The sequence below is a fragment of the Neolamprologus brichardi genome, chromosome 11 (genome assembly GCF_056152115.1).
Source record: "Neolamprologus brichardi isolate AB-2024 chromosome 11, ASM5615211v1, whole genome shotgun sequence".
NCBI classification, from domain to species: Eukaryota; Metazoa; Chordata; class Actinopteri; order Cichliformes; family Cichlidae; genus Neolamprologus; species Neolamprologus brichardi.
This window is the reverse complement of record NC_142114.1, coordinates 3,917,343-3,943,309: the sequence shown is the minus strand read 5'-3', so window position 1 is coordinate 3,943,309 and position 25,967 is coordinate 3,917,343. Positions and strand designations below refer to the sequence as shown.

The 25,967-nt window shown below is 40.5% G+C and overlaps 1 protein-coding gene across 2 annotated transcripts in view; it reads right to left on the bottom strand.

Annotated features, from left to right (window-relative positions):
* Positions 1-20,100, bottom strand: part of col14a1a (collagen, type XIV, alpha 1a) — a 153,100-nt gene extending 133,000 nt beyond the window's left edge. For both annotated transcript variants that reach the window (XM_087847997.1, XM_087847996.1), the window contains exons 1-3: positions 19,868-20,100; positions 18,226-18,341; positions 4,677-4,793 (exon numbers count right to left, since the gene is read on the bottom strand). In XM_087847997.1, the coding sequence (XP_087704123.1) occupies positions 4,677-4,793; positions 18,226-18,319 (211 nt within the window). In that variant the 5' untranslated portion in view covers positions 18,320-18,341; positions 19,868-20,100. The remainder of the gene's footprint in view (positions 1-4,676; positions 4,794-18,225; positions 18,342-19,867) is intronic.
* Positions 20,101-25,967: the final 5,867 nt, after the last annotated feature.

The window sequence follows — 25,967 nt, the reverse complement described above, 5'->3', positions numbered from 1 at the left end:
CAAATCCTGAATACATAATGGGCTTGGATTTACAACATTATAAATGAAATGTGCTCTATTTGGCAGCAGCCGGCCCCCGTCCCCTTTCCACAGGCTGTGTGTGAGACTTTAAATCAGCAAACTGTAAATTATAAAATTTAAATTGTTATTGATCCCTTTACCCCTGGTCCTAAAGTGTAGATTTATTTTCTTACTCTTCTTGTATTTATTGTTTGTTTACTTGCACTGTTGTAACTGGAGCCTCGTTCTCTCGTCTCTCTATATACTGGGCTGTATGTAGCGGAGATGACAATAAAGTTTACTTTGACTTCAGCAGCGAGCAGGCACACCGAGGGCTCTCGCGCTCACTTTTCACGTAAAGAATTTCAAAAAAACATTGGTGCAAATTATAAGTCTGTACCATAATGTCTGGTGTTTACGTGTTTGTTGTTTTGTTTTTATTTTATTTTATTTTGCGAGTTGGTTATTAGATGCCGCTCCAGCCAGCCAGAGAATCCCCCGCCGCCCCGCCCTCTCCTCCCTGTGCCGCAGGCAGCAGGCGCACCTCGCAAACGGAGGGCGCCCTTACTCCCAGCAAATGGGCGATAGAAAACCGATTGGTGCCTACGACATTCCCAAAATGCGCTGGCATGATGTCGGGGCAGCATGAGTACAAGCAATTTTTTTTTTTTTTGCCGATGCCCGTGATGCCGCCCCCCACCACGATGGCACCCCGGGCAACTGCCCATGTCGCCCGTATCAAAAACCGCTACTGGATTTTTGTCTGGATATGATAAGCGAAGCCGACACTTAAACCTGCATTATTTTGGATGACCACCAGGGGGCGATACTGGTAGTTGTAAAGAAGGTCCTAATGCATGTGAAAAAAAAAAAACCGCACTTTACTGAGGAGTTTATGGGCTCAGTTGTTCGTTTTGGATCATGTTGAATAAAACTTTAAGTCTGTTTTATTAGCTTTGGTCGTTAGTGTGCTGCATTACTGCGCATTTTGTTTTTGACCTGATACCAAGTAATCAATTACCAAATAATCAGTATTGAAATTGGTCATCCCACCTCTACTAAACATCAGAAAGGGAGGATGTGAGAGTATGCTCACAGGCTAATAACTTCTGATTGATAGGTAATAGGTAACCACTAGGTGTGCAACAATACTCGTATCGATATTGAACCGTTCGATACAGTGCTTTCGGTTCGGTACGCATATGTATCGAACAATACAAAATTTTTAATTTATTTTATCAACTTTCCTTCTGACGGTGCTGTCTGTGTTGAGCGCTCAGTGGATCTGCGCTCGACAGTGCAGCCTAGGCAGAGTAGTCGAACGAAGATTCACTGAGCACAGGGCAAGCTAGCTAGACAGAAGTTAAGCTCTCCTTGCAACATGGCAAATTGAACCTCCCCCACCCTCATTCAGAGCTGGCGTTTGGAGCTATTTTGGTTTTCATGTGACGTATGACCCTGAAGGTAAGTGTGTCATGGACAAAAGTAAAACAGTATGTTGGATGTGCCACGCAATGCTAAATTACATGGGTGGAAACTAGTGTGCTAGCGCAGTTAGCTCGTTAACGTGTTTGCCGTCCAGCCCCATGCACGGGGTGATCCGCGGTAGCTCGTTAACGGAGATTTGCCGTGTTGTGGCGTTAACGTCATTTCAACAAGATTAACATTGACAGCACTAGTGGGAACACAACGAATATGACTGCACATTTACTCCGACATCATCCTAGTGCAAAGACATGTGGAAGCAGACAAAAACAACAAGCACGCATGCTACAAACTTTACCCGAGTCATTTGGACAGCCGTTAGCACATGATTCTCCTTATGGGGACCTGATATGTTTAATATGCTGCTGAGAATATAGCCCAGAAGAAGCGTATAGTATAGCTTTTATTTTGGAAAGAGCCATTTCTCTGTAATAAACTCTCTTTTCCAAAGATGAGTGATTTCTCAATCAGATAGATTTATTTTTTTATTACTTTGTTGTTTCAGCAACATTACATTTAAAAACTGTACTTTTGAGTTAAAAATATATATTTATAATTTAAATAAATGACAAATTAAAAAGGCATGAACATTTTTTTGTATCGAAAAAATATTGAACCGTGACACCAAAGTATCGAACAGAACCGTGAATTTTGTGTATCGTTGCACCCCTAGTAACCACATGGTCAGAGAACATGTGCTTTCACCGACGGCTTGGGCTTTTGCTCATCACATCTGGTTTCAGAACAGTAAGGTGGTTGTTTCATGATGTGAAAATGCTCATACCGAGGTTTCAAAACGGGAGCTCACAATCCACTGTTTGACCAATGGGGTCATCAGCTTTTAAAAGTTTGGGTCTGTATAAAAGACCCAAACGTTTGTTTCTTTTTGCATGTTGAAGCTCTACTTGGAACCTTGTTAAGATCCAACCATGTAAAATATGATTTCTTTTTGCCATTTTTCAAGTGGCCTTAAACTTTTGATCGGGACTGTACTATGACTACACTCCAGGACTACCTGCTCATCTACAGAAACTGCAAGCTGCCTCTTTTAGTTAATTCTTTCTGTCCTGAGCTGAGTCCTGCAGCTTATTATGACAATATCAAATGTCTAAACTCAGAAAAGGAGTTTGTAAAATTTTAAAAAGCATAATTAGCTCATTTTGAATTTGGTGGCAGAAATACACCCCATGGCCAAATCCTAACACTAGAAAAGTTGGTACAGGGCCATGTTTACAACTGTATCGTATCCTGTCTTCCTTTAAGAAAAATCAGTGAAAACTTGGGAAGTGAAGAGCGCAGCTGCTAGACTTTTGGGGGAGTAAAAATGCCCCATTCTTGTCTGATATAAGATTCCAGCTGCTCAACAGTCCTGGGTCTTCCTTGTTGTTGTTGTTGTTTTTTTGGTTTCATGATGCACCAAATGTTTTTATTTAAATGTCTTGACTGCAGGTAGGCCAGTTCAGCACCCTGACTCTTCTACCATGAAGCCATGCTGTTGTAATAGATGTAGTTGGTGGTCTAGCATTGTCTTGCTGAAATATGCAAGGTGTTTCCTGAAAAAAGACATCAGCTGGACAGGAGTATATGCTGTTGTTTTACATTGAGGGACATTACTCTGAAATTGTTTAAGAATTTATAGAAGCACCTTTTGCAGCTAGGTAGGCTACCTGTATTTTTTGTACCACTTCAAAGGGCTAATTTAAACTTGTTTACTCAAATAAGAATGTGATTAAAATATTAATGTGTACACATGTGAAGATGATTACACTTTTTTACCATTATGAGATCTGTATCGTAAGTGAATACCAGTGATTTCCACCACTACTTGTATTATTCGGTGCTCAAAAAGCAAACAAGCAAACCTTCCAGTAATCACATTATGTACCGATGCATGAATATTACAAAAACTCAGCTTTTTTTCATCTGGGTCTGGCTTCATGTCCGCTGAGATTTAAAAGATTAAATATGGACATCTGGGTCTAATAACTATCACACGAGTATGTGTATGTACAAATAGAAAAAAGGCAGGCTATTCAACTATACCAGCTGACTGACAAAGAAGCACAGGGTAAAGGTAAAAGTAGAACATTTTAAACAATTTGTAGTGCCATAAAATGGTTTAAATTACAGGAGAACATATGCATTATGGAAAAAATAATAATTTTGTAGATAAAAGTAAATCATCTGGTTTTATTCTTCACACAAACTGAGTTCAGCTCATTTGATTCAGAGAACAAAGAGCGTGGACATCAGGAACATGGCAGCTGCTGTGGCTTTCATGGCTATTTTTCAACTGACAAAGGCTTTATCCATCATATACATTTTTTTAAATTTCCTACTGAATTTGTTAAATGCCACTGAGCTACTATTGCACTCCTCCCTTCAATAAAAGTGGCCATAAATTTGAGTTTTTGTTCTATTGTTGGAAGCGGCAAAAAAAATTTCAGACGAGGCATTTTTCAAAAAGTATTGTTTGCAAGAAACAGGTTTAATGCTATAGAGTGCTTATTCAGTCCTTCTTATTCACTTTTACATCAGCTGCAGAAGAATTGCCTGCTGTATTCAGCACAATATCAATAAAGAGGGAAGTGATGTGAAGGAGGATTTATGGCTGTAAACGTAGGTGCACATCAGCGGTAATTCGGGGGATTTCTATTAGACTTCTATTACACTGTGCATACTCAAAAAGAGACAAAATTAGAGCCGCTGTCTGTGACAGGCACCTCATGACAAGCATCAAATAAAAGTGAAAATTCCACGTGTCCATTATGGCTGTGACTGCTTTCAGTGAGTTTCAGTTTAACACTGAAAAATGACTCCTGTGCTGACATTTGGCTGTCCTGGGCTAAACCTCTCCATCATGTCCTGTGTACCTATCAGCCCCATTTTCAAAATGTGCTGACAGGCTGCACATACGCAGCAGAAACTCTCCCTTGTCTCAAACTTGGCCGAGGTACAAGACAAACTCTGAGTCCTCTATATCTCTCAAGAGTGTAATCCCTTCAAAGGAGCTTTGATAAGAAGTAAATTACATAATCCTTCCTGACAGACAGAAAATCCAAGTCATAATGGGATCCTTCCTCCAAAATTTCAAAGTTAAGCTCCGCTTCTTTTTGGCATAGAGGTGCACGTGCATGTGCTTTTGTGCATGAGTGTGTGCAGTAAAAAAAAAATAAAATAAAAAATCCTACCTGGGGTACTTTTGTAGAAAAACAGATAGCTGTCAAAGTCTCCTTTGGGCTCCTTCCATGAAACCAGGAGTTTGCTTGAGCTCAGCACTTTGAAACGCAGCTTCCTCGGAGCTGGAACTGAAAAACAATTTTACAGTTAAATTGGCTCCAAAGAAGTTTGGGAATCATTAAAAAGAAAACAAACAAAAAAACATGTTAAATTCATCAAAAATGTCCTAAATATCAGTCAACATAAATAGAAAAAAATATGTGAGCAGTTAAATCCAGAATGGCCAACAAAAAGCTGCAAATCGATGCAACTTTGACAGGAAATAAATGAATGAATGGTTGCACGGAAGGACACAGGGAGGGCTGAAGGTCCTGCATCCATGAGAGCCACATAAGGCAGAGTATAAAGGAGGAAAAAATGGAGGAAAGTCTTTTTATGATCAATTTATGTTAAACACCACTCCAGAGACAAGAAAAAGGAAACAGCACAAAAAAATTATTTTGCAAATATGTGTAGATGCATATGTGTCACTTATCTAATCTATAGTGTATACATAAAGGAGAAGTGATTGGTGTACAGTGGCATTTTCATCTTATCCCTTGCAGCCCTCTGTCAATGAAAACAGATGCGCTGTGGCCTGTTAAAAATGGTGACAGCAGCCTTTCTGTCACGTGGAGTGTGAAGAGTGGACCCAGGGGCAGACATCTAAAACTCAAACTTAACTGATGATGAGCCGTTTATTAAGACAAACAGAACAGTACAAAATAAAAGGGCAAAAACAATGCAAACTAAGCAATAACCTAAACTGGGTAAACTAGAAAGGAAACACGAACTATGAAAAACCCTGGCAAACAGAAAAACAAACAATGGCATCGTCATTGCCATGTTTGACGTCATTGCCGTCAAACATGGCAATGACGATGAGGACATGAAAACCTGAACGCAGGACTTGGCATGGGAACAACGCAGACGATCCGACAAAGACTAAATGAGAAGGCACAGACTAAATACACACAGGAGGCTAATGAGAGAAGTGGGAACACAGTGGAAGAGTGAAACTAAACACGATGAACACAGGAACACAAGACCTCTTCAAAATAAAACAGGAAACATAAGACGCAGACATGAAACACATGAAGGGCAAAGGAGACTTAACAGGGGTGGAAGACACAAGGGGAATCTAATAACAAAGAACTATAACAACCTAGGCATGATAAAAAATCAACTTAGAGAACCTGAAGGGCTTAAACATAAACCATAAACTAAAACTCAAAACGCTGGGTCAAAAACCCAGGATCGTGACACTTTCTCTGCAGGAGTCTGAGTTTGTGCAGACTGTGGTTTCTAACAAACAAAGAGAGCACATTTTTTTTTCAAATAAAGGAAAGGCAGAGGACTTTTTCAAATCTCCAGACAGAGCAATGTAATGTAGGAATGAGTAGGAATCCGACTAATTCACTTTAGTTGAAAATGGATGTCATTTTTATGCCTTTACGCCTCGTTTCACCCTTTTGGTATATTATTCTTTGCTAGTGTTAATACAAAAGATGTAAGCCCAGCACACGCATTTTTGTCACGCTTCCTTGAGAAGTGGATCCATTTTTCAGTCAATAAATTGTCTCTTTTAAGAAAGACAGTTTGTTGGGAAAAGGAAACAACTGAAACTTTAACAATGACAAATATATGAACAAAAAGGTGCTGAATGAAAACAGTATGAAATCATAAAGTTCCACCCATTAAAGTCAAATTGCGCTTGGCTGTGTCCCGTTATAGGTAGTCTTTAGATCACTCCGTGGAAGCTCTGGTCTGCACTTGTGCAGTTCATTCTGGAGTCAAGAAGTGAGTAATGTTGCAGAGGGCCAGATCTACAATTTAGCAGAACTATGCATCAACAGTTTGACCCCAGGAAGGACAAATTTGTAATGCAAATCACAGGGAATGTCAAAAACATGACTATCATCCTCTTGGTCATACTCCCAACCTCATGCACGGCTTTTGAGCTTTGGAAACTCCTCGTCTAAAAACAGCTCTTTGGCAGAACCCGAGCTCCCATCCTCACTGAGAATTGGGCCTATTTAAAACATAAGTATTGTGTGAAGAGCAAACAATATCCGGGGGCATACATGGAAGACGAACTTAAACGGCAACACGTTGGAGTGGTCCAGAGGTGCAAAAGGGGGCATCCTTAAGGGGGCATCCTATTTGCCTGAATCAAGAAACTGTTGAGAAAGCCTGAAAGTTTTTTACCACTGGAAGAAAAAGAGCTTTACATAAAATGTTACATGTCAAAGTATCCCTTCAAGCAGTAATAACGCTTGAATGGCTTCATATTTTAACTGCACACCCAAATAATCTTTCAGTCTACAGGGACTGTAGCCTATAATAAGTCACAATAGTGAGTGTGAACATGTGAAGAGCTTGCATTAGGCATGAAGGAGAAAGTCAAAAGCAGGGGATAATGCACTGACAAATCTGAGACATGCTGTTCAGGATTTCCACTCAGAGGTGAGGACAGACTTCCAACCCTCTAAATGGAAAATCCCATTAACGCCATAACAAAAAAGGCACTGTATCATATAAATTGATGTTATAATAAAGGTGACAACATCAGACCCGCGGTGCGCAGCTTGGTTAATGGCCTCATGTTGAAATGTCTTGACGTTCTGTGTAATCTTCAGTCGCGCACCGTGAAATTTCTATACACCCGTGCATCTTCTTGAAGTAAACACTTTCCTCTTAAAGCGCAACTCATCAAAAGCAACATCAGCCCTCCCTTCCAAACAACTTTAAAATGTTAGTCATGGCATTACCTCACAAATGTAAAATCAAGCCTCGACTTTTAGAGAAGCAGAGAAACCGTCTCAAACAAGGACGACTTCTCAAACTTCTTCTGATGCGGCGCGATTGTTCTGCAACGCATCACAGTCTCACCTTTTTTGTGCTGCTTTTCTTAAATCTCACCACCTATCCTCAGAATGCATGGGATGGAAGTGTATAATTACACAACACAATGAGAATCTATGAATAATTTAAGCGAGTGATAGAGCTGAGTGGGTTATGACTTTGGTATCGTTTAGTGCGCCTGATAGTAGGTGAAATGAGTTGGCAGACAGGGGTACTTATAATGTGGTGACAATTGCATTGAATGTCTGGATTTTTGCTTGGCATGTCAATGAAAACGCATACACACAGTGAATAATAAAAAGTAAGACAATGTAAAATCTAAATGATCCAACTGTAACCCTTCAGAATGATTGTCAAGATCTTTAAGTAGGAGCCAATACCAGAGACAGCAACCATGATTAATGAATATGGACACAAATGCTGTGGATGCTGACAGGATACAGAGTTCTCTGATATAAATTACCCTTCAAAAAACCGACACGCCTGTTCTTGTTTATCCCCGTACGGCCGTAAATATCATCCAAGAGCTCCACATTCTGCACTGCCTCTCTAAATCTAAGATGCTTTCGTGGAACACATTACACATCCACGCTCTGTATCTCACAATAAAATACACTGCGGAAATACTAGACCTGCCCTGGACTTGCACAGTGCATACTCATCTATAGCACACTGGTGTATTACGCACCCCAGAGTAATTTATCTGAAAGAGTTACACCCCTGGAATTAGCGAACCCCCAACAGCTACTCGCAGGAGCTTTTTGGCAGGTAGTAAATGCTCCTCCAAACCTTTGGCAAAAGCTTCACGACTTCTGCATAGCAACAAAATTTTGCTTCAGTAAATAGTCTGAATCACTGAGGCCTCAATGAAAAACCCCCCAGTGTGAAAATGATACGCGCTTTGAAAAAACAATATTTAACATGTTCTCCTCGTGCCGCTGAACCTTAATTCACAGGTTCCAATTTCAAGGTTGAACTTGAGTAATCTCCCGACTCGGTGGGGAGCCTGGACTAGAAAAATCTTTTAACTGGAGGCCCAGTATGAACTGGCATTATCTGGGTTCCAGCTATACAAGCACAGCTTGATGCCTCAGTTTCAGAAGAGATGACTCTTCCCAGGATTAGGAGTGCTGAAAGCTAGCAGGGATTCCTGGTAGATGAGTAAAAGCTTGCTGTCCAATCCTCTGCTTCACTTCATCTTCTCACTCAGCTCTTGTCTCCATTTCAAACTTCCTCTGCTTTTCTTCCCATCTTCTGATTTGGCTCACTGTCCACTCTGTGTTAGCTTAATTTCATCCAGCTTCTCTCCTGTGCTCTCTCTTCCCTTCTTTCTTACGTGCTCAACAATCTCTCTATCCGACTTCCACTCATCTCTCTTTTCTTTATGCTCTGTTTCATCTCATGTCTTTTCTTTGTCTTCTCTGAGATTTCTGCTTTTTGTCAATCTCTATTTTCATTGCCAACCATCCCCTTCCCCACCATCTCTGTCTCCTCTTTACCCCCTCTTAGCCTCCCATTTCTTTAATTTTCTCATTATTTTTGTCCCTATCCATTTCTTTCCCTTTCTTTGTCCCCTACTTTCCACTTTCACCCTCTTCTTAAGTTGACAGTACTTTGTTACTTCCTCTCTCTTTCTTTCTTTCCCTTTTATCTTCATTCCTGGACTCTCTTTAATTTTAGTCTTCCTTCTTTTAAGTTGCTGCTAACCTACAGGCTCCACTTTGAGTGTTCAGGCCTTCACTAATACTCAGGATTTATGTACGACAACTGTTGGCTTGCGATGTCACCATAAGACAGCTACTGTGCTGTACATGAGAGAGATCAGGGGAAGTGTAGGAGTGTGTGTGTGTGTGTGTGTGTGTGTGTGCATTTAGTGTCTATTCAGCACCGCAGCATGCATCCTTCAATGTGGTCGGCGTCTCGTTTTGCACGTAAACTACTCTGTTCACTGATGTAACACTTAACCCAAATTCACTCTGGCTCCTTTTTTTTAAAATGTTCTCTGCTGCTTTTCTCTTTCATCACACCTTCTCTTCTTATCCTCCAGTTTAACATCCTTGTGCCTCTCCTCTTCACTTATATTCTGCTCTTTTATCAAGTTATATAAGTATGTTTGCTCGTTTCCCCCCCCTTTATGAGCGGTTTAGCGACTCACGCCCCTTCTTTCTCTCTTTGCTTACCTGTGTCAGTGATGCCTTTTTACTTCATGCCTCATCTCTCTACTGCATTGCGTGTGTGTGTGTACATGAGAGAGAGACAGAGTGTAAAATCTCTCTTTAAGTCGGCTGAATATTAAGAGTCTGTTGAAAAATCTGTCCCCATGTGCAGTCTGGTGAAAGAAGCCATAATATTCCACATACTTGCCAACCATCTGTGAAAAAAATATCACCATGAAATACTCAGTTGGGTAAATTCTGCAGCAGATGACTGACATTAAACAGGAAGGAAATATTAAATTCTGGAGTTTATTACACTGACGCTGACATGTTCAAAACCCAGAGAAGTGTTAAGTGCAACGCAACATAAAATAAAATGTATTTTGCAGGAATAATTTGGTCTAATTTACCCACGAATCTATTACTAATATTGTATTTGTCACGTTAAACAAAGGAAATTAGGGATCAGTATATCTTCCTAACATCAGGAACAGTCAATGTTATGATTGCAAAATGCTTTATTGAGTGGAATGAAGTGTAAGGTGCAGAAAAGCCAAAATGTAATGTTCACACGAGGACTTCAGGTCCTGAGGAGATTAAGGCAGGGGCAGCTTGTAATAAAAAACAGCTTTGTCACATGAGTACAGATGGGCCAATAAATAACAATAAATGAATAAAGATGCAAACAAAACATTTTCATATCACTATCACTAAACCACACTGGTCAAGGATTTTTTTTTGTTGGTGTTTCTTCTTCTAGAGATCAAATGTGCTTTATGATGGACTGTGATGCGCGTAGGCCAGATATAAAAAGAGCTTGTCACTGTTACAAAGGTGCACGTGCTTTAGATGTTTCTCTGTATCTATGAAGCGCCTTGAGGCGACATTTGTTGTGATTTGGCGCTGTATAAATAAAATTGAATTGAATTGAATTGAATTGATGTAATGTAATTACATTAAAATGACCACTCAAAGCACTTTAGACTGTGAGCCAGATATATTCATATATACGTGTGTGTATACAAAAACAGTGGGATGCAAAAGTTTGGGCAACCTTCTCAATAGTCATTACTTTCCTGTATAAATCGTTGGTTGTTACAATAAAAAATGTCAGTTAAATATATCATACTGGAGACACACACAGTGATATTTGAGAAGTGAAATGAAGTTTATTGGATTTACAGAAAGTGTGCAATAATTGTTTAAACAAAATCAGGCAGGTGCATAAATTTGGGCACCACAAAAAAAGAAATGAAATCAATATTTAGTAGATCCGCCTTTTGCAGACATTACAGCCTCTAAACGCTTCCTGTAGGTTCCAATGAGAGTCTGGATTGTGGTTGAAGGTATTTTGGACCATTCCTCTTTACAAAACATCTCTAGTTCAGAGATGTTTCTTCTTGACTCCAGAATGAACTCTAGTAGCCTTAACTTGAACTGAGCCTGTGGTCTTCCATTTTCTCAATATGTTCCTAACTGTGGAAGCAGACAGCTTAAATCTCTGCTTTCTGTATCCTTCCCCTAAACCATGATGGTGGACAGTTTTTGTCTTCAGGGCATTTGAGAGTTGTTTTGAGACCCCCGTATTGCTACTTTTCAGAGAAAATTAAAAGAGGAGGGAAACTTACAATTGACCCCCTGAAATACTCGTTCTTATTATTGGATTCACCTGTGTATGTAGGTCAGGGGTCACTGAGCTTACCAAGCCAATTTGAGTTCCAATAATTAGTTTTAAAGGTTTTGGAATCAATAAAATGACAACAGTGCCCAAATTTATGCACCTGCCTGATTTGTTTTAAAGAATTATTGCACACTTTCTGTAAATCCAATAAACTTCATTTCACTTCTCAAATATCACTGTGTGTGTCTCCAGTATGATATATTTAACTGACATTTTTTATTGTAACAACCAACGATTTATACAGGGAAATAATGACTATTAACAAGGTTGCCCAAACTGTATGTTGCTTTGCAGTAATTTAAATCCAAGCTCAGAATTAGGGTCAAAAGGCCAAAAAAAGACAAGATACAAGATTTGACATTTGATAATTGCATTCATATTCAGTTTCAGCAATGTTGGTGAAAAGAGTGGCAGTCCAAAAATTAGCACCTGCCCTTGACATCTGATGATTATTCTAATCATGTCTGGTTTTAATTAAGAACTAGAACTAGTGTCAACCAGTAACAAGGAGAGGTGAGATGTGAATATGGAAGCATTTTTTTTTTTGTGCAAAATTTCAGGTTATTATCTCAAAATCTCAACATTTGGGATTATCTAAAAATTTAGAGTTAGGTACCAACTGGAAGGTTGGCGGTTCGATCCCCAGCTCCTGCTGTTGAAGAATCCTTGCAAAGGAAACTGAACCCTGAGTTGCCTGCAATGCATCCAGTGGTGAGTGTCAAATAAAAGTGCTTTGTGTGTGACTGGGTGAACCTGCATTGTAGATGAAAGTGGTCTGAGTGTTCAAAACTGAACAGAAGGGTGCTGTGTAAGAACCAGTCCATTTAACTTCTGACAAAACAACTTTCAGGTTTGAGTTAAGTCAAAATTTTGAGGTAAAAACCTGGAAATGTTATTTTTGAATTATTCAGTGGTGTAAACAAGCTTCCAAGATTAAAAACCATAAACAGGTGTAAATGCATGAGACAGAAAGAGGCAAAGACGAGGAAAGAACAAATGCACCAGGACAGGAACCCCATGAATATATAACAAAAATCCAGGACCGTGGTGTCATTTCACACAGTCCCTAAATAAAACACGACTTTAGAGTTCAGCAGTAGCTTTGACTTGAATTTAAAAAAACAAGCTTTGCACAGAAGATGTTCTTTTTTTTTTTTGGTAAATGAAGTTGAAATTATTACAATTACTCAAACTACTGCAATTATCTGCTGCAGTCCACAAGAACTTGTGAAGGCAGTGGTTTTTAAACGCTACAACAAAAAAAGCTTACGCCCCACATAAATTTGATCAGCCATTAAAAATAAAAAAAGTGAAATAACAGTAAATAATTTTCCCTCAGCTGAGTTTCTCCATTGTTTTTCTGCTTGTGTCCCGCTAACGGAGCCCAACTCACAGTATGAGCACACTGCAGTGTGCTTTATTAGAAATGTAAAATATAGCTTTTGTATTCACAAGATTTTGATTTGAGTGAAGAAATAGAGGTGATTCAATGAAACTAAGTTGTTTGCTTGGTTTTTATCAAACTAGTGGTGTTTTTTAAACTTTATAACAACATCATATTATTTCTGTCAAAGCAGGACCTCATTTACAGACTGCAGTATGTGAGTATCTTATCTTATGTAAGTAATTTAGCAGATGCAGGAAGTCACCTGAATTTTTTTATACACACAGACAACCAAAAGAAGAAAAATCCTCATTAACTCAAATTAAGATGCAATTACAATTTATTTATGTACAATCACGGAATATGATCTACGTGCTCTGTTGGTAACGAGGGGGTAAAATTAGAAAAACTCCAGTGAGTCACATCTCCTACAATCCAATGCTCCATTTACTCTAAAGTGGCTGATGATTACGACAAGCTGGATTACCATCAGCAGCAGCCGCAGCCGCAGCCGCAGCAGAGTGACAGGGTGACAGCGGCCTTGGTTCAGATAATTTAACAGTTTTTTAAATTCAAAACAGGTTGTTCCATCTCATCTTCATTTTTTGTTTATGAATAAATGATTTCTCATCATTGGCTTCTCTCCCTGTTCATTATAACTGAAATTATTGGCCCGCACTTTCACTCATACTAATTCACCAGGCTGCCCTCTAACACACACACATGCAGAGAACCCCTACACACATTTAGCATCTTTACAATGACTGGCTCACCCATCCACGACTGAATATAATGAATAAATACTCGACTGGCAATTATTCCTATTTGTTCTAAAATGAGGTCAGAGTTCAGATTTAATCATGGCAGACATCCACCATCACCACCATCTTTCTTCCATCTGTTCTGCTATTGCTGTACTCGAAGCATCTTCCCAGTGTCAGGTCATGGCTGGCATCGTCTTAGTTGGAGCAGAAAATAAAATTTACATTTCCCTTTTTGTCACATCTCAAGGTCAAAGAGAAAAAAGAAGGCCAGAAAAACAAAACAACAACAACAACAACCGTAATGTGCTTTGTTGCACACTTCTGCCTTTCTTCATTAGAAACAGTATCAGATGCTTTTTGCAAGTCCGACAGATGAGCATAAATCTACTATGTGCAGTAGAGACTGCATGTTGTGTCCTAAAAACATACATTAACCACTAGGAAACAGTATGCCATCAAGAGGACATCTTTCAGCTCAACACCGGATGACAATGTCTGTGAGAGAGATTTATCTTGTCCTGAAGGATTAGTTCAGGTTAAATTTCTCTCAGATTTTCAGACTTACTTAGCATCACCAGCAGGGCCGGTGGTCATTTAGAGAAATGAAGTGGTCACCAAAACTGTTGGACAGGCTGCCACAAAACAGTGAGAACAATATTTATGGTCCTGTGAGGAGAAACTCAGATGTTTTGGATGATCGTGTTTGTTTTCCTTTAGTGCTACCACATAGTTAATATCTTGAGCTTATAATGAAACATCTTGACTATGACACAGTACTTTGTGAAACTCTTGAGCAACCTGTCCTGGGTATATCCCGCCTCTCACCCTGTGATAGCTGGGAGAGACCCCAGCCCCTCGTGACCCTGAACTGGTTAAGCAGAAAGGGATGGATGAATGGATGGATGTGTGAGATCGATGAACCAATGTTGTGTATTTTAAATTGTGTCTTTGGGTACTTTGTTACAAGCACTCTGTTACAAGAACACAATTTGTTTCCCATATGTTTGCAAAAGATAACACAGTTTGACCGAATAAATGAGTGTTTTAGCACCAACAAGGTGATTTAAAGAGCTGAAAACTTGGCATATTGTGGCACAGTGTGCATTTGTCCTCGAAAAACCAGAGTACTTTGGACAAGAGGAGGACAAAAGAAAAAGCAGCTGGCCTAAAAAACGATTTACAGCAGATAAAAAGTATCTGAAAGTTCTGTCTTTTAAGAAATATCTGAAAGAGATGCACCTGGCCCTTGAGTAGATCCATCTACTGTTCACGAAAGCCTCATCAAAAATGGTCTCAGTGGATGAATGGCTGTCAAGAAGCCATTCATAATGAAGGCAGACAGGAAGAACAGGATGAGGTATGCCAAATTACACAACAACTGGACTGAAAATCAGTGGCAATGGGTCTGATGGAGTGATGAATCCAAATCTGAAAATGTTTATTCAAATTATCATAAATATGTTCGGAGGAGGTCAGGAGAGAAGTGCAACGCTGAGTGTCTACAGCCATCTGTGAACAATACTGTGCTTAAAGAATCTACTAGAAAGTTTGCCTGAGAGAGGCTGTGTTGAGGACTAAAGGTGATCATAGCAAATGTTGACTTTCAAGCTGATTAGAATTGCACATCTCTGTTTTATATACCTTATATAGTGTTTTTCCTGGCTCAAGCACAAATTCTCTAACTGTCCTTCTAGTGCAAACAGTAGCACAAAGTTTCTGTTTATCAAATCAACTGGTTAATTTACAAATACTTGCAAAACTAAAGACAGATGTCTTTAGTTCTGGGAGATCCCAGAACTTCAGCTAAAAATTAACTAAAAAAAACCAATATTGCTTTACAGACATCATCAATTTAATGTTAATGTTACCAGTAAGTACAGAGTGAGCCTACATCTGGACAACACATGTGACACTTAACTCTTATTGGGTATTCACTGGATACAAATCTTACAATAAGCATATTTTTGGAGCAGACTTGTAGCAGACTAAAAAATCATGAGTACATCATTTACATCATATCAGTTTCAGTGGTAAGCTGTCATTTCATTGGTCTCAGAAAAAGTCACTTCTGATGTAACTGACACTAACTTTTTTAAAATACAAAAACAAGCTATATAATCACTGATATTAGTTTTATTTTTTTCCAAAATAATAAACTGATATTAAGCAACAATGAGATTAGAGTATTATTTTCTGATAATACTGTTGAATATCCAATAATTTTCTATAATTCTTGCAGAAAAAGAAAAAAAAACGTGGTGGACCGGTGCCCTCGTTAAAGGGACTTCCTGACAATATCCAGACAGTTGCTCTGTACATACAGACATCCTGCATGGTAAGGGCACATGCTAATCCTCAAGCTAAAATCCCCTCTGACCAGATGTTGCAGCTTACAGGGACAGACTGGGCACAAAATTAATGGCTATCACATGCTCCCTAATGAAGGGATTGAACAGGGCACAGTCCTGTAGTGTCGGGGAGGTCGTCCATGTTCTGCTGTGGTTCACTGGCATCAAATTAATTGTGTCCCACGTCTGTCTCACCTCTTATTTCTGTCTGTCTGCAGTGAAAAATATGACCTATGGAACTATCGACAGTGCAGAGAAAGATCTTTGATAAAAAGAGGCAGCGGTGGGGAATGGGTGAGGCTGACATAACCATAAACATATAGAGAAGGGTGACGGAGAAGATGTGGGAGAAAGAGAGCATAAGAGAAACGAGTGACAACTTATCAGCAAAATTCCTGTTTTCATTTTAAAGTAGTTGCTATTTATTAGGGATTCCCAATGGTCAGACACAAATAGCAACATGCTAATCAGATCCAGTTTTAAAAGATTCGCTTTAAGCAAAAGCTATGTAACCTCTGGAACACCACCCAGTGATTGACGCATGTTTAAGGTGGAATTCTTTTAACGTAGCTGTAAAAAACAGATCGATAAATGGATTTTGACAGATGTGGCTAATGAATTTTGAACGTCACAACCTGGAAGGAATATGAGCGGCTCACCCATACACACACGCGCGAGCACGCACACAAACAAAGAACATCCAACTAAATATTTCATCCTCCCTCAGGGTCATTTGAATATGATCACTATCTTGATCGTGAAAGGTCTGACCATCTGTACAAGCTTGCTAAATACACATAAACAGAGCCAACTTATGCACAAAATCCACTTAAACACACACACACAGACACTCATTCACTGCATCCATAAGACTGAGTATAGAGCCTCTGGATCCATTAGTTATAATAAGCTGAAATTTACCAGTAATGCATCCTACAGCCGTAGAGGAGATATCAGATGGTTATATTTACCATCTGAATACCAATGAAGTACCACAGCACGAATAACCTAATTGAAAAGGACTGGTTTTCTTATACACATGTGAAAATGTTTTCACAGGACCACACAAAGTCGTGTGAAAAACAAAGTACACCACCGTTAGCAGCAAACTATTTTTTTCACTCATTCTGCTGCTGTGCTCGAGATCATTGTCTTTTTTCATGACCCGTTTTTATGCTTAAGCTGTCGAACAGACGGCCTCACATTTGACTCTAGAATGCTCTGGTATACAGCTCAGTGACTGCAGGCTGCCCAGCTCCTACAACAAACCAAAATCATCACCCCTCCACCACCGTGCTTCAGAGGTGGTATGAGGTGGTGTGCTGGTATGTCAAAAGGACGTTGTTACAGAAGTGCTGTGGTTCGTTCAGATGCAACTAAAACTGAAACTTTTTTGTTGTTGTTCTGTTTGTTTTTTTGCAGTTTCATTGAGAATTGCACAGTTGGACTTTGGGGTGAATTTACTTGGAAGATTGTGAGACTGATTGCTCCAGACCAGCCAACTGCCAAAGCTTCTGCTTTTATAGGTGCTCAGACTTCCTGATAGTCACTTAATGTATTTGGTTAGCAGGACCTTGATGATATTTACCATCTTAATTCCTGTTGTGTACTTAGTTTTCACATGACAGCGAAGAGTCCTGTGGAAACTTTCTTTCTGTTTGTTTCCCTGAAGCCAATAAAGTAAACGTATCAACAAATATTGGGGAGGACCAGCAGGAAGAGTCTCAGTATCATTCAAAAACACACACTGTTTCATTTTAACACAAATGTGCTGATATATCCTCATAATGATGATAATAACCCATGTTCAAGTGGATGCCATCCAGATACTTAATGTGATCAAAAATATGGCACAAATCAGACAACAATGCACATTTTGATGAAACTCAGGTTTGCTGAGGTGAAGATAATTGCAAAGCACACTGGAGTGTTATATACTGTGCAGCACATTGTGCAGCAAATCATCCCAGCGTGAAGCGCACTATTACAACACTTTTATTAAAGCCTCTCTGAAGCGTGGCAGCATCAGCAACGGGGTGGCAAGTGTTGCCATGCTGCCAGGGTGAGTCGGCATGATGATATGAAGGTGATATGAACTAGAGCATGATGTGATTGGACTGAGCCCGCACGCCAAACAGCGAGATGATGAAGGGGGTGATGAGGGAAGAAAGGCGGAGGATGAGAAAGCAGAGAGGGGGGGAGGTGATGTGGATATAGTTGAGGTCAAACAGGTAAGAGTAAGGGGATTGGATGGGGTGACCTGATTGGGGGGATAAGAGAAATGAGACAGCAAGAGGAATTGGAGAAGAGGAAAACCACTTACCTTGACCCTGTGCCTTACTGGGGTAATAGGAAACAAGGGCCAGTAACACCAGTGGAGCCCACAAACACCAACTGATCTGCCCCATTGACAACATCCTCAAAACCAGCAGTCTAGACCTGCAAGGACAGAAGACTGGTCAGCAAGAAAGAAAGAAACAAGAGCGGAGATTTAACTGCATGAATGTCACTCGGCCGCGGGGCGACTCAATGCTTCAGTTCACTGATCTAGAATCAGTTATTTTGTTTAATATCAACTTTTTTAACAGTTACAGAGCCGAAGCTTCACAGTCTACACTGACCACAGAGCTGCAGCTGAGCCTACCGCCTACACAAAACGAGCCAGAAGCAAAACAGTGGAGCACTTTGTTGAAGAGAAGAGAAGAGAAGAGAAGAGAAGAGAAGAGAAGAGAAGAGAAGAGAAGAGAAGAGAAGAGAAGAGAAGAGAAGAGGTCAGACAGAGTGACAGTCAGTTTGATTGACAGTCCAGAGAGGGAACATTTCACAAAGCCATTGTTCAACCAAAAGAGCAAACACTTCTTCCGTATCTCATCTCCTCCTTTCACCCCTCACTTTTTTGTTCTCTCTCCTCCACATTACCCCTAACCCCTCGCCTCCTCTCCCACCTCTCTGTCACTCTTTAGTATGAGCACTGATGGACACACACAGATACCTTCTGATTTTCTCTTTTAGACCCACCTCACTACAGTCACACGTGTCGCCGCATGGATTAAAGGACATGTGAAAGAAGAAAAAAGTCCTTTAATGATGATCGATCTGTGGTGTTGAATGAGCAGCAGGTCTTTCATTCAGACGTTGTCAAAAAAGCAGAATTAATAAGAATACAGAAGAATGGGGGATTATTTGTGCTAGTTTTTCATACTTATGGAGAGGGATGGAAAAGTGAAACTACTTCATTTGTAATAAATCTTTCACACACACTGACAATGCAACATTTTACACACACAAAAACTTCATCGGGGCTGCTAAAGTAAGATGATTAGACTCAGAGGGAGCGTAAACGGTCCTCCCGTGGTCCTAACAGCAAACCTTTAAATAGGGACCAAAGTTTCCCTTGTCTCCGGATTGCATCGACGATGACGATAATCCGGCTTTTAATTCGAGGGGAAATTTTGCAACCGGTTTACTGCTTTAATTGCTTAATGAAGACCAGAGAAAAGGCGTCAACTTCAATAAAATCTAGCCATTTGTTGCTTGATTTTTTTAAATTTTTTTTAAATTTTTTTAGAAAAATACTAAATATAATAAGAAAGACCGAGAAAGACACGCGGATCAGTTAAGAGTAAATCATTTTAACACATCAGGAGTAAAATACAAACTGATTGTTTCGCAGGTGAAATTTTCCTTAGCTTAAGAGATTTTTTTTTAAACATACGCTAAATTACTCGTCTATTTTCCACCTGCTCTCATGCCTGCAAGTTTGATTTCATGACCGCAGCATGAATGCGTCCCCGGTGATCATGTTCAAGTGCTCCAGAGGGATTTAATTTAAGTTTCTCAGGCAGATTTCTCTCAAACTATCAGACCTATTCAAATTAACCGATTTGGCCGAAATACTCCAGCGCCGGCAGCACACCTGAGACCGACTCAGCTGCCCGCACAATGAATGAAATCGCCTTTCATACCTCTCCAGTCATCAATTCAAAGCGTCCTTTTATCCCCCAAAGGAAATCCCGTGAATACCAAAGACCGCTCCTGCTTCTGCCTCCCAAAGGGTTCTTCTTTCTTCTCACTCTTTCTTCCCCTCTTCCTTTCTCTCACTCCTTCTCTCCGGATACAGTTCGTTCAGTCCGGAGTGGGTGTTTCTCTCCTCGTTATTCAGCCATCCCTCCCTCCGGCTATTCCTCCCTGTCCCAACCCTTTCCTTCACCCGGATTCATCTCACAGAGAGAAAGAGAGAGAGAGAGAGAGAGGAGCGAACCAGTGGCGCTGCGCAAAATCCTCCGCTGCCAACCTGCAGGTTTTAAATTGGCTTCAGCCCCTCAGGGTCCCTTATGTGCGCCTCCGCGGTCACGACGGGACTTGTCGTGGAGGACGTATCTGTAATCTGCGGCTTTAAAGGACCCACACGGTTATTGTATGTGCGCGGTCTTTTTTCTTCTTCTTTCTGGAAAAGGCTCTGTGCGCTCAGAGCAGGTGTCTGGCCATGCCCTGCTGCGCTGCCAGCTTTGATGTTGAAGGCGCAATGACACAGGTTTTCACCTCAGCTCAAAACTGGAGTTTAAAAGAAAGAATCTGACAGGAACCATATGGAACATTTTAGCTTCACAGTTTCACTTTATTGCATCCATAAGCCTAAATGTTCAGCTCTGGGTTCATGAACAAAGCTTGGAAATCACTTGAAATCTTTCATGACTGTTTTTCTGTTCCCCAGTAGAACAATCCTGTCTCCACAATTCAATTAAACTTCTGCCTGAAATAAAACTAAATATTCTCAAATTCAAATATGAGCTCAAGTTCTTCTATGTCAGAAATTTGTATGTAGTACAAAACATTTTCAAACAAATAAGTGCACAATGTTGGCTTAATCTAATTATGAGATTCTTAACTGTTCCTAACCTAAGACAGCGTCTCTCAAACCCCTGGGTGTTGACTTAATTTCAAGTTTGTAATGTATTATTATTCAGTCAGCTAGCTATTGGGATTAGTTGTCCAAAATTGGATCCAACTTTAAAATGTCAAATCTTGTAGTTCCTCTGATGGCCACTTGAGGCCGACTACAAAAGTCCTTCTCTATAGACTTCCATGTTAAACCCCCTAGTTTTATCGAATTTCAAGCAAGTTTACAAGCATGGTACAAAAATAGTTTTGGCCTCTATAAATTAAATTCAGTTCAATTTTATTTTATTTTATAGCACCAAGGTAAAGACCCTACAATCATACAAATAATCATACAGAGAAAGGTTCCAACAGTCAGATAACCCCCTTGAGCAAGCTCTTGGTGACAACTGGAGGGAAAAACTCCCTTTTTACAAGAAGAAACCTCTGGCAGAACCAGGCTCAGGAGGGGCGGTGAGGGGAGGAAGACAGGACAATAGACATGCTGTGGAAGAGAGCCCATGTCTGAACTCTCAAATATGAACTGTTGGTGCCATTTGAAGCATTAGGTAAGCCATTATATGACTAATATTATGGCTTACTGTAAGGTACTGACCTTCCAAGACGTTTGTGCTTCAGTTTTGTTGAGTGCAATTCAAGTATTTTAGCCTGTTACTTGGAACTAATTACTAATTACTAATTTGGAGTGATTCTGTGAATTCCAGCTGCATGGTTTATGATTGGCCTTTCAGCTTAGCAGAGAGCACAGCACTACACCCTCTTGTGTCATACAGTTGTTTTGTTTTTTAAGTTTATTTAACAGCAGGGAAAGAGTGTGAAGCGGGGAAATCACTGGTGAGTAACAGTTCACTGAACAGGAGTAAAAAATTCTTGTTCCAGTGTTCAGGACAGAGTTGCAGGCTGGGGTTTTAGAAGGTAAGGCAGTGGAAGGCGGACAGGTGAGCTTTAACTAGATTAATCCTTTCACAGAAACTAACCAGCTGGGGATAGCAGACGATTTCTGGTGAGAGAGCTCCTTCAGCCGACTGAGAGAGTCATTAGGAAGCAGAGGGAAATGAGGCGTTTGTGAGGAGAATTCACAGGGAGCTTCAACAAACATCAGAGAGCCTGATTACCAGAGTGGGCTCGAGGTGGTCCTTAAGTATAGGAAGGTAATGAACTGACAGCACACAGGTGCAGAGTGGAAAGGCAGCAGGCTTCACTTGCAGGGTGGGTCTTCCCAACTCCACCTGAGGGCTGGGGAAAGGAGAAGAGTGGATAGTTAAGAGAGAGAAAGAAAAGACAAGGGAAAAAACCCTAACCAGCCCTGGACATGTAGTCCATCTATGGTCCAGTGAACCGGCATCGCTGTGGTCAAAAACAGAAGCTTCAGAGTGCAGCGTCTAAATCCAGTGGGTGATATCTTCACGCCTACATATACCTTTTATATACACCTATGGTGCTTGATGCAGACTCTCAGGCACTTGAAAAACCTGGTTTCAGATAGATGACTGCAAATGTTTTGCCAGTTTACACAATGCTGTCCAAAATGGGACACAGTTAGGTGACATTTTTAAATGAATCCTTTAGTTTTCACTTACTTGCTGAGAAATGTGAATACTGATGCACGACTAATGTTGCTGACTAATGTTGTTTTGTCAAAGTCTTTGTCACATTTATCCACATTTATGCATTCAAGGTGTCCTTTGAGCATGATGCACAGGATTATGGCAAAAGTAAGACGGAGTAGTCATCCCCACCTGTCATTTTGCAGGGTTCAGGATGTTTCCTGAAACCATGACCTTTACCAAAACCTAACCAAACAGTTTTCAGGGCCTAGACCTAATCAGTGAGTGAAAGTAAAGGCACTCAGCTCAAAAGTGAGAATTAGCAGCACCTGGCAAAACAGCATTATGATGAGAAGATTTTGTGTTCTTCAACAAACTATTCTTTCAAACTAAATGAGCATTATAATGGATTAGCCAGCACCGCGGGTTCCTCCATCGGGCTGTGAAAAAGACTTGAGCGCACTTTGAAATCCTGTTTATGCACTCAGCTCTGCTGCTCTTGAAGAAACTGAGGAAATTTGCCCTGAGGGCGGAAGAATGGGAGTCATGGGAAACTGAGACAGGTGAAATGTGCCAGTGGCTGAGTTGAAACGCTGAACAGCTACACTCCAGGTGTGTCCCTGGGGCACATAAATACTCTTAGCACAGACATGCACATTTTAGCGCCAAAGTACTGTCCAGATGTCATAAACACTATAATCAGGTGGATAAGGATTCAGCGTCCACGTCCCTCTCTCCCGTCCTCCCTTCCTGTCCTTCTGTTGCCCCCTCTCCCTTCATGTTTTCTGTTTGTAGAAGACCACACAGCAGATAAATGCAGCGCGTGTAGACACTGCGCCACAGTGTCTGCTGTCATGTTCAGGGATTGAGGTTAAGACATAAGCATAATAAATCAGTGGTACTTCTATAACTGAAAATTCCCCAATATATTCATTATATATTCATATATTTATGCTTAAGGGGAAAAAGTGATTGCATGAACCTGTGTGTGAATGAGGATTGTAGTATAAACCACTGTGGTTACTCGAGCTAAGTTAAAAAGCACTATACACCAACCAGTCCATTCTCCATGTCTCTGTTACTCTTGTGAATAATTTAGTATGGAAAAGGAATTTGACAAACTGGTTTATTTACCAGATAAAGAGGCACTAAAACCAGAAAAATCCAGCTTGGCTGTGATGTGTAATCCTTATTGATGTCACTTTATATTCTGAGTCCTTAGTGGGATCTGACTGACAGCTCTGCTCTACTGACTTGCAGGCCAACGGACCTGAAGACCTGCCCGATGTATGAACCACAGCACTGTCCTCACCGCAGGTCCCTTTCCTCCTATTCATTCCTCTTGATGTCCTCTCTTTATTCACCTTTTTATCATCTCCTTTTTTTTTTGCCTCCCTCATTGTCCTTTCCATTTTTTTCCTCCCTCTTCACCTCCCTTACTGATCTTTTCATCCTCCTTCTGTCTCCTCCGCCATCACTGTCCATCCCGACTGGGGCTTTGTTGAATAAATAAATCACTCACGTGGTGAAGTTGATCTGCAGGTCATTTAGCTCAGTGCCATATGGTCCAACTGTGATGCTTCATAAAGTTTTTAAAGTCACAAAACAGCTACTGATATCTGTAAAAACTGCATGCACTCTACCTTGTGATAAGGACAGAGCCCGGGAGACTGCAGCACTGCAAGAAATGTTTCATTATATAAATATAATGAAACATTTTATACATGAAACATTATACACAAATAATAAGTGCATTCAGATGATTTGTGAGAGATGTCATATGTCATAGTGTTATTCACACTAAAAACAGTTTCTTTTATAAAATAAAAGTGTTCATAAGGCACACTTAACCTCCAAGGTTTGTAATCCCCATAGCAGCTGTTTTCTTTTGGCGATTCCTTTGGTCACTCGGCTGGTGTTTAAGACCTCCTGTTTACACCTGGTCAACATATTGTAATAAAAACTGATCAAAGTACACCACGGTCTTTCGTGGTTCCTTTATCTTACTGTAATTATTAGGAGCAAGCTGCCATTGTTGTTTAGACAAACAGAGAAAGCCTCACTTCCAGTGCTGTGGAGGATTTTCCCCAGGAAACACGAACCCGCTCATTTGCGTGAATCAGCACATGTTTAAAGCTCGACGTGTGTGAAAGACGAATGTTCATTGTGTGGCATCAATCAGCAGTGAGTCTGAGAGCCACGAATTTACTCACGCCCTTCTTTCCGAAAAAAAAAAGAGAAAGAAAGAAGAAAAAGCTGGTTTCTTGAAAACATCCCTAAATAAAAGCACAACCTTTTTGCAGTTCAAAAGCTGCAACAAGACGTAATGCTCATTAGATTCTGCATGTCAGGTCACACGCTTACACAATGCAGAATTTCAACAACATTCATTCTCAAATTTAAACAACCACTTCCTCCACTTAGTGCTCTCTTTCCATTTCACACAAACACACACCTGAAGCCCGCTGGTTGACATGTTTAAGATGCAGAGATAACCTGAGGCATTGGGTCTTTGTTCTCTGCCCCAGTGAGACAAAACAACTCATTGTATCACACACACACACACACACACACACACACACACACACACACACACACACACACACACACACACACACACAAAGCTGCATTTAAACCAGCAGAAGAGCCTAATTTGTTAGTCTTATAGGCTTAAGCCAAACACCAGGACAAGTTCAAATAGAGCTGACACATTCAAGGCCAAGCTTGCGCACACGCAGACGTGTGAATGCCGGACACACACACTGCTCTTGAGCGCTGTGTTAATGACAAGCAGCAGGTTAATATGAGGGCAGCAGGAGACAGAAGTGACCACAGCCTACTGATTAGTCCACTAGCCACAGTTGTTAGCAATCTTGTCATCTGCTACCAAGCCTGCCATTCTCAGTGCCGCTAACCCGACAGCTTTTAAGGTCACAAAGCAGCACTTCATGGTGCAGCTCAGAGATAGAGGTCATTAACTCGTAAAGTTATTTATTTGGGCAAAGGTGGCTGTTTGAGTGCTTATGAGCTGAGCTATCTCATGCATGCACATTCACCAGAGCTCCTCAGTTCAAAGCTTTAGCCATGGTAGCAATTAGCATAAAGTCAAGTCCTAGCGCATGCTAAGTGCTAGTTAATAATGATGATATTCACTATCCTCACTGTGCATCATCAAACAGCCCAAAAGAATTTCTAGTGTGGCTGCAGATGCTTAGCTTCTTTGAATGTCCAATTCCAGACATGGAAAAACAACACAGACTGATATTAAAACACTGCATGTTGCAATTTCACAAGAATCTGCATTTATAGTCAATTGTAGCAATTAAAAACAGTGTCACATATATTGATTTCACTTCTCCACCATTAAGTTGTTAAAATACGTTTGAAATAGGAAATTCTGTGTGAGCCAAAGGTGATTTCTTGCCAGAGTAGCTAGCCAAATTCACAGAGCTTGCAGCCACAGCCCAAGAAGCATTTGGCAGGCACCTAACAGTTCTGCTTGCTGTGACTTGTCCTGAGCTCATCCTGTGAGAAGAGAAGTGGAGGACAGGAGACAATTCACTTGAAAACACTGCAGTCATGCCTGAAAGCCATTCTGCTCATTAACCGGAGCAACCAC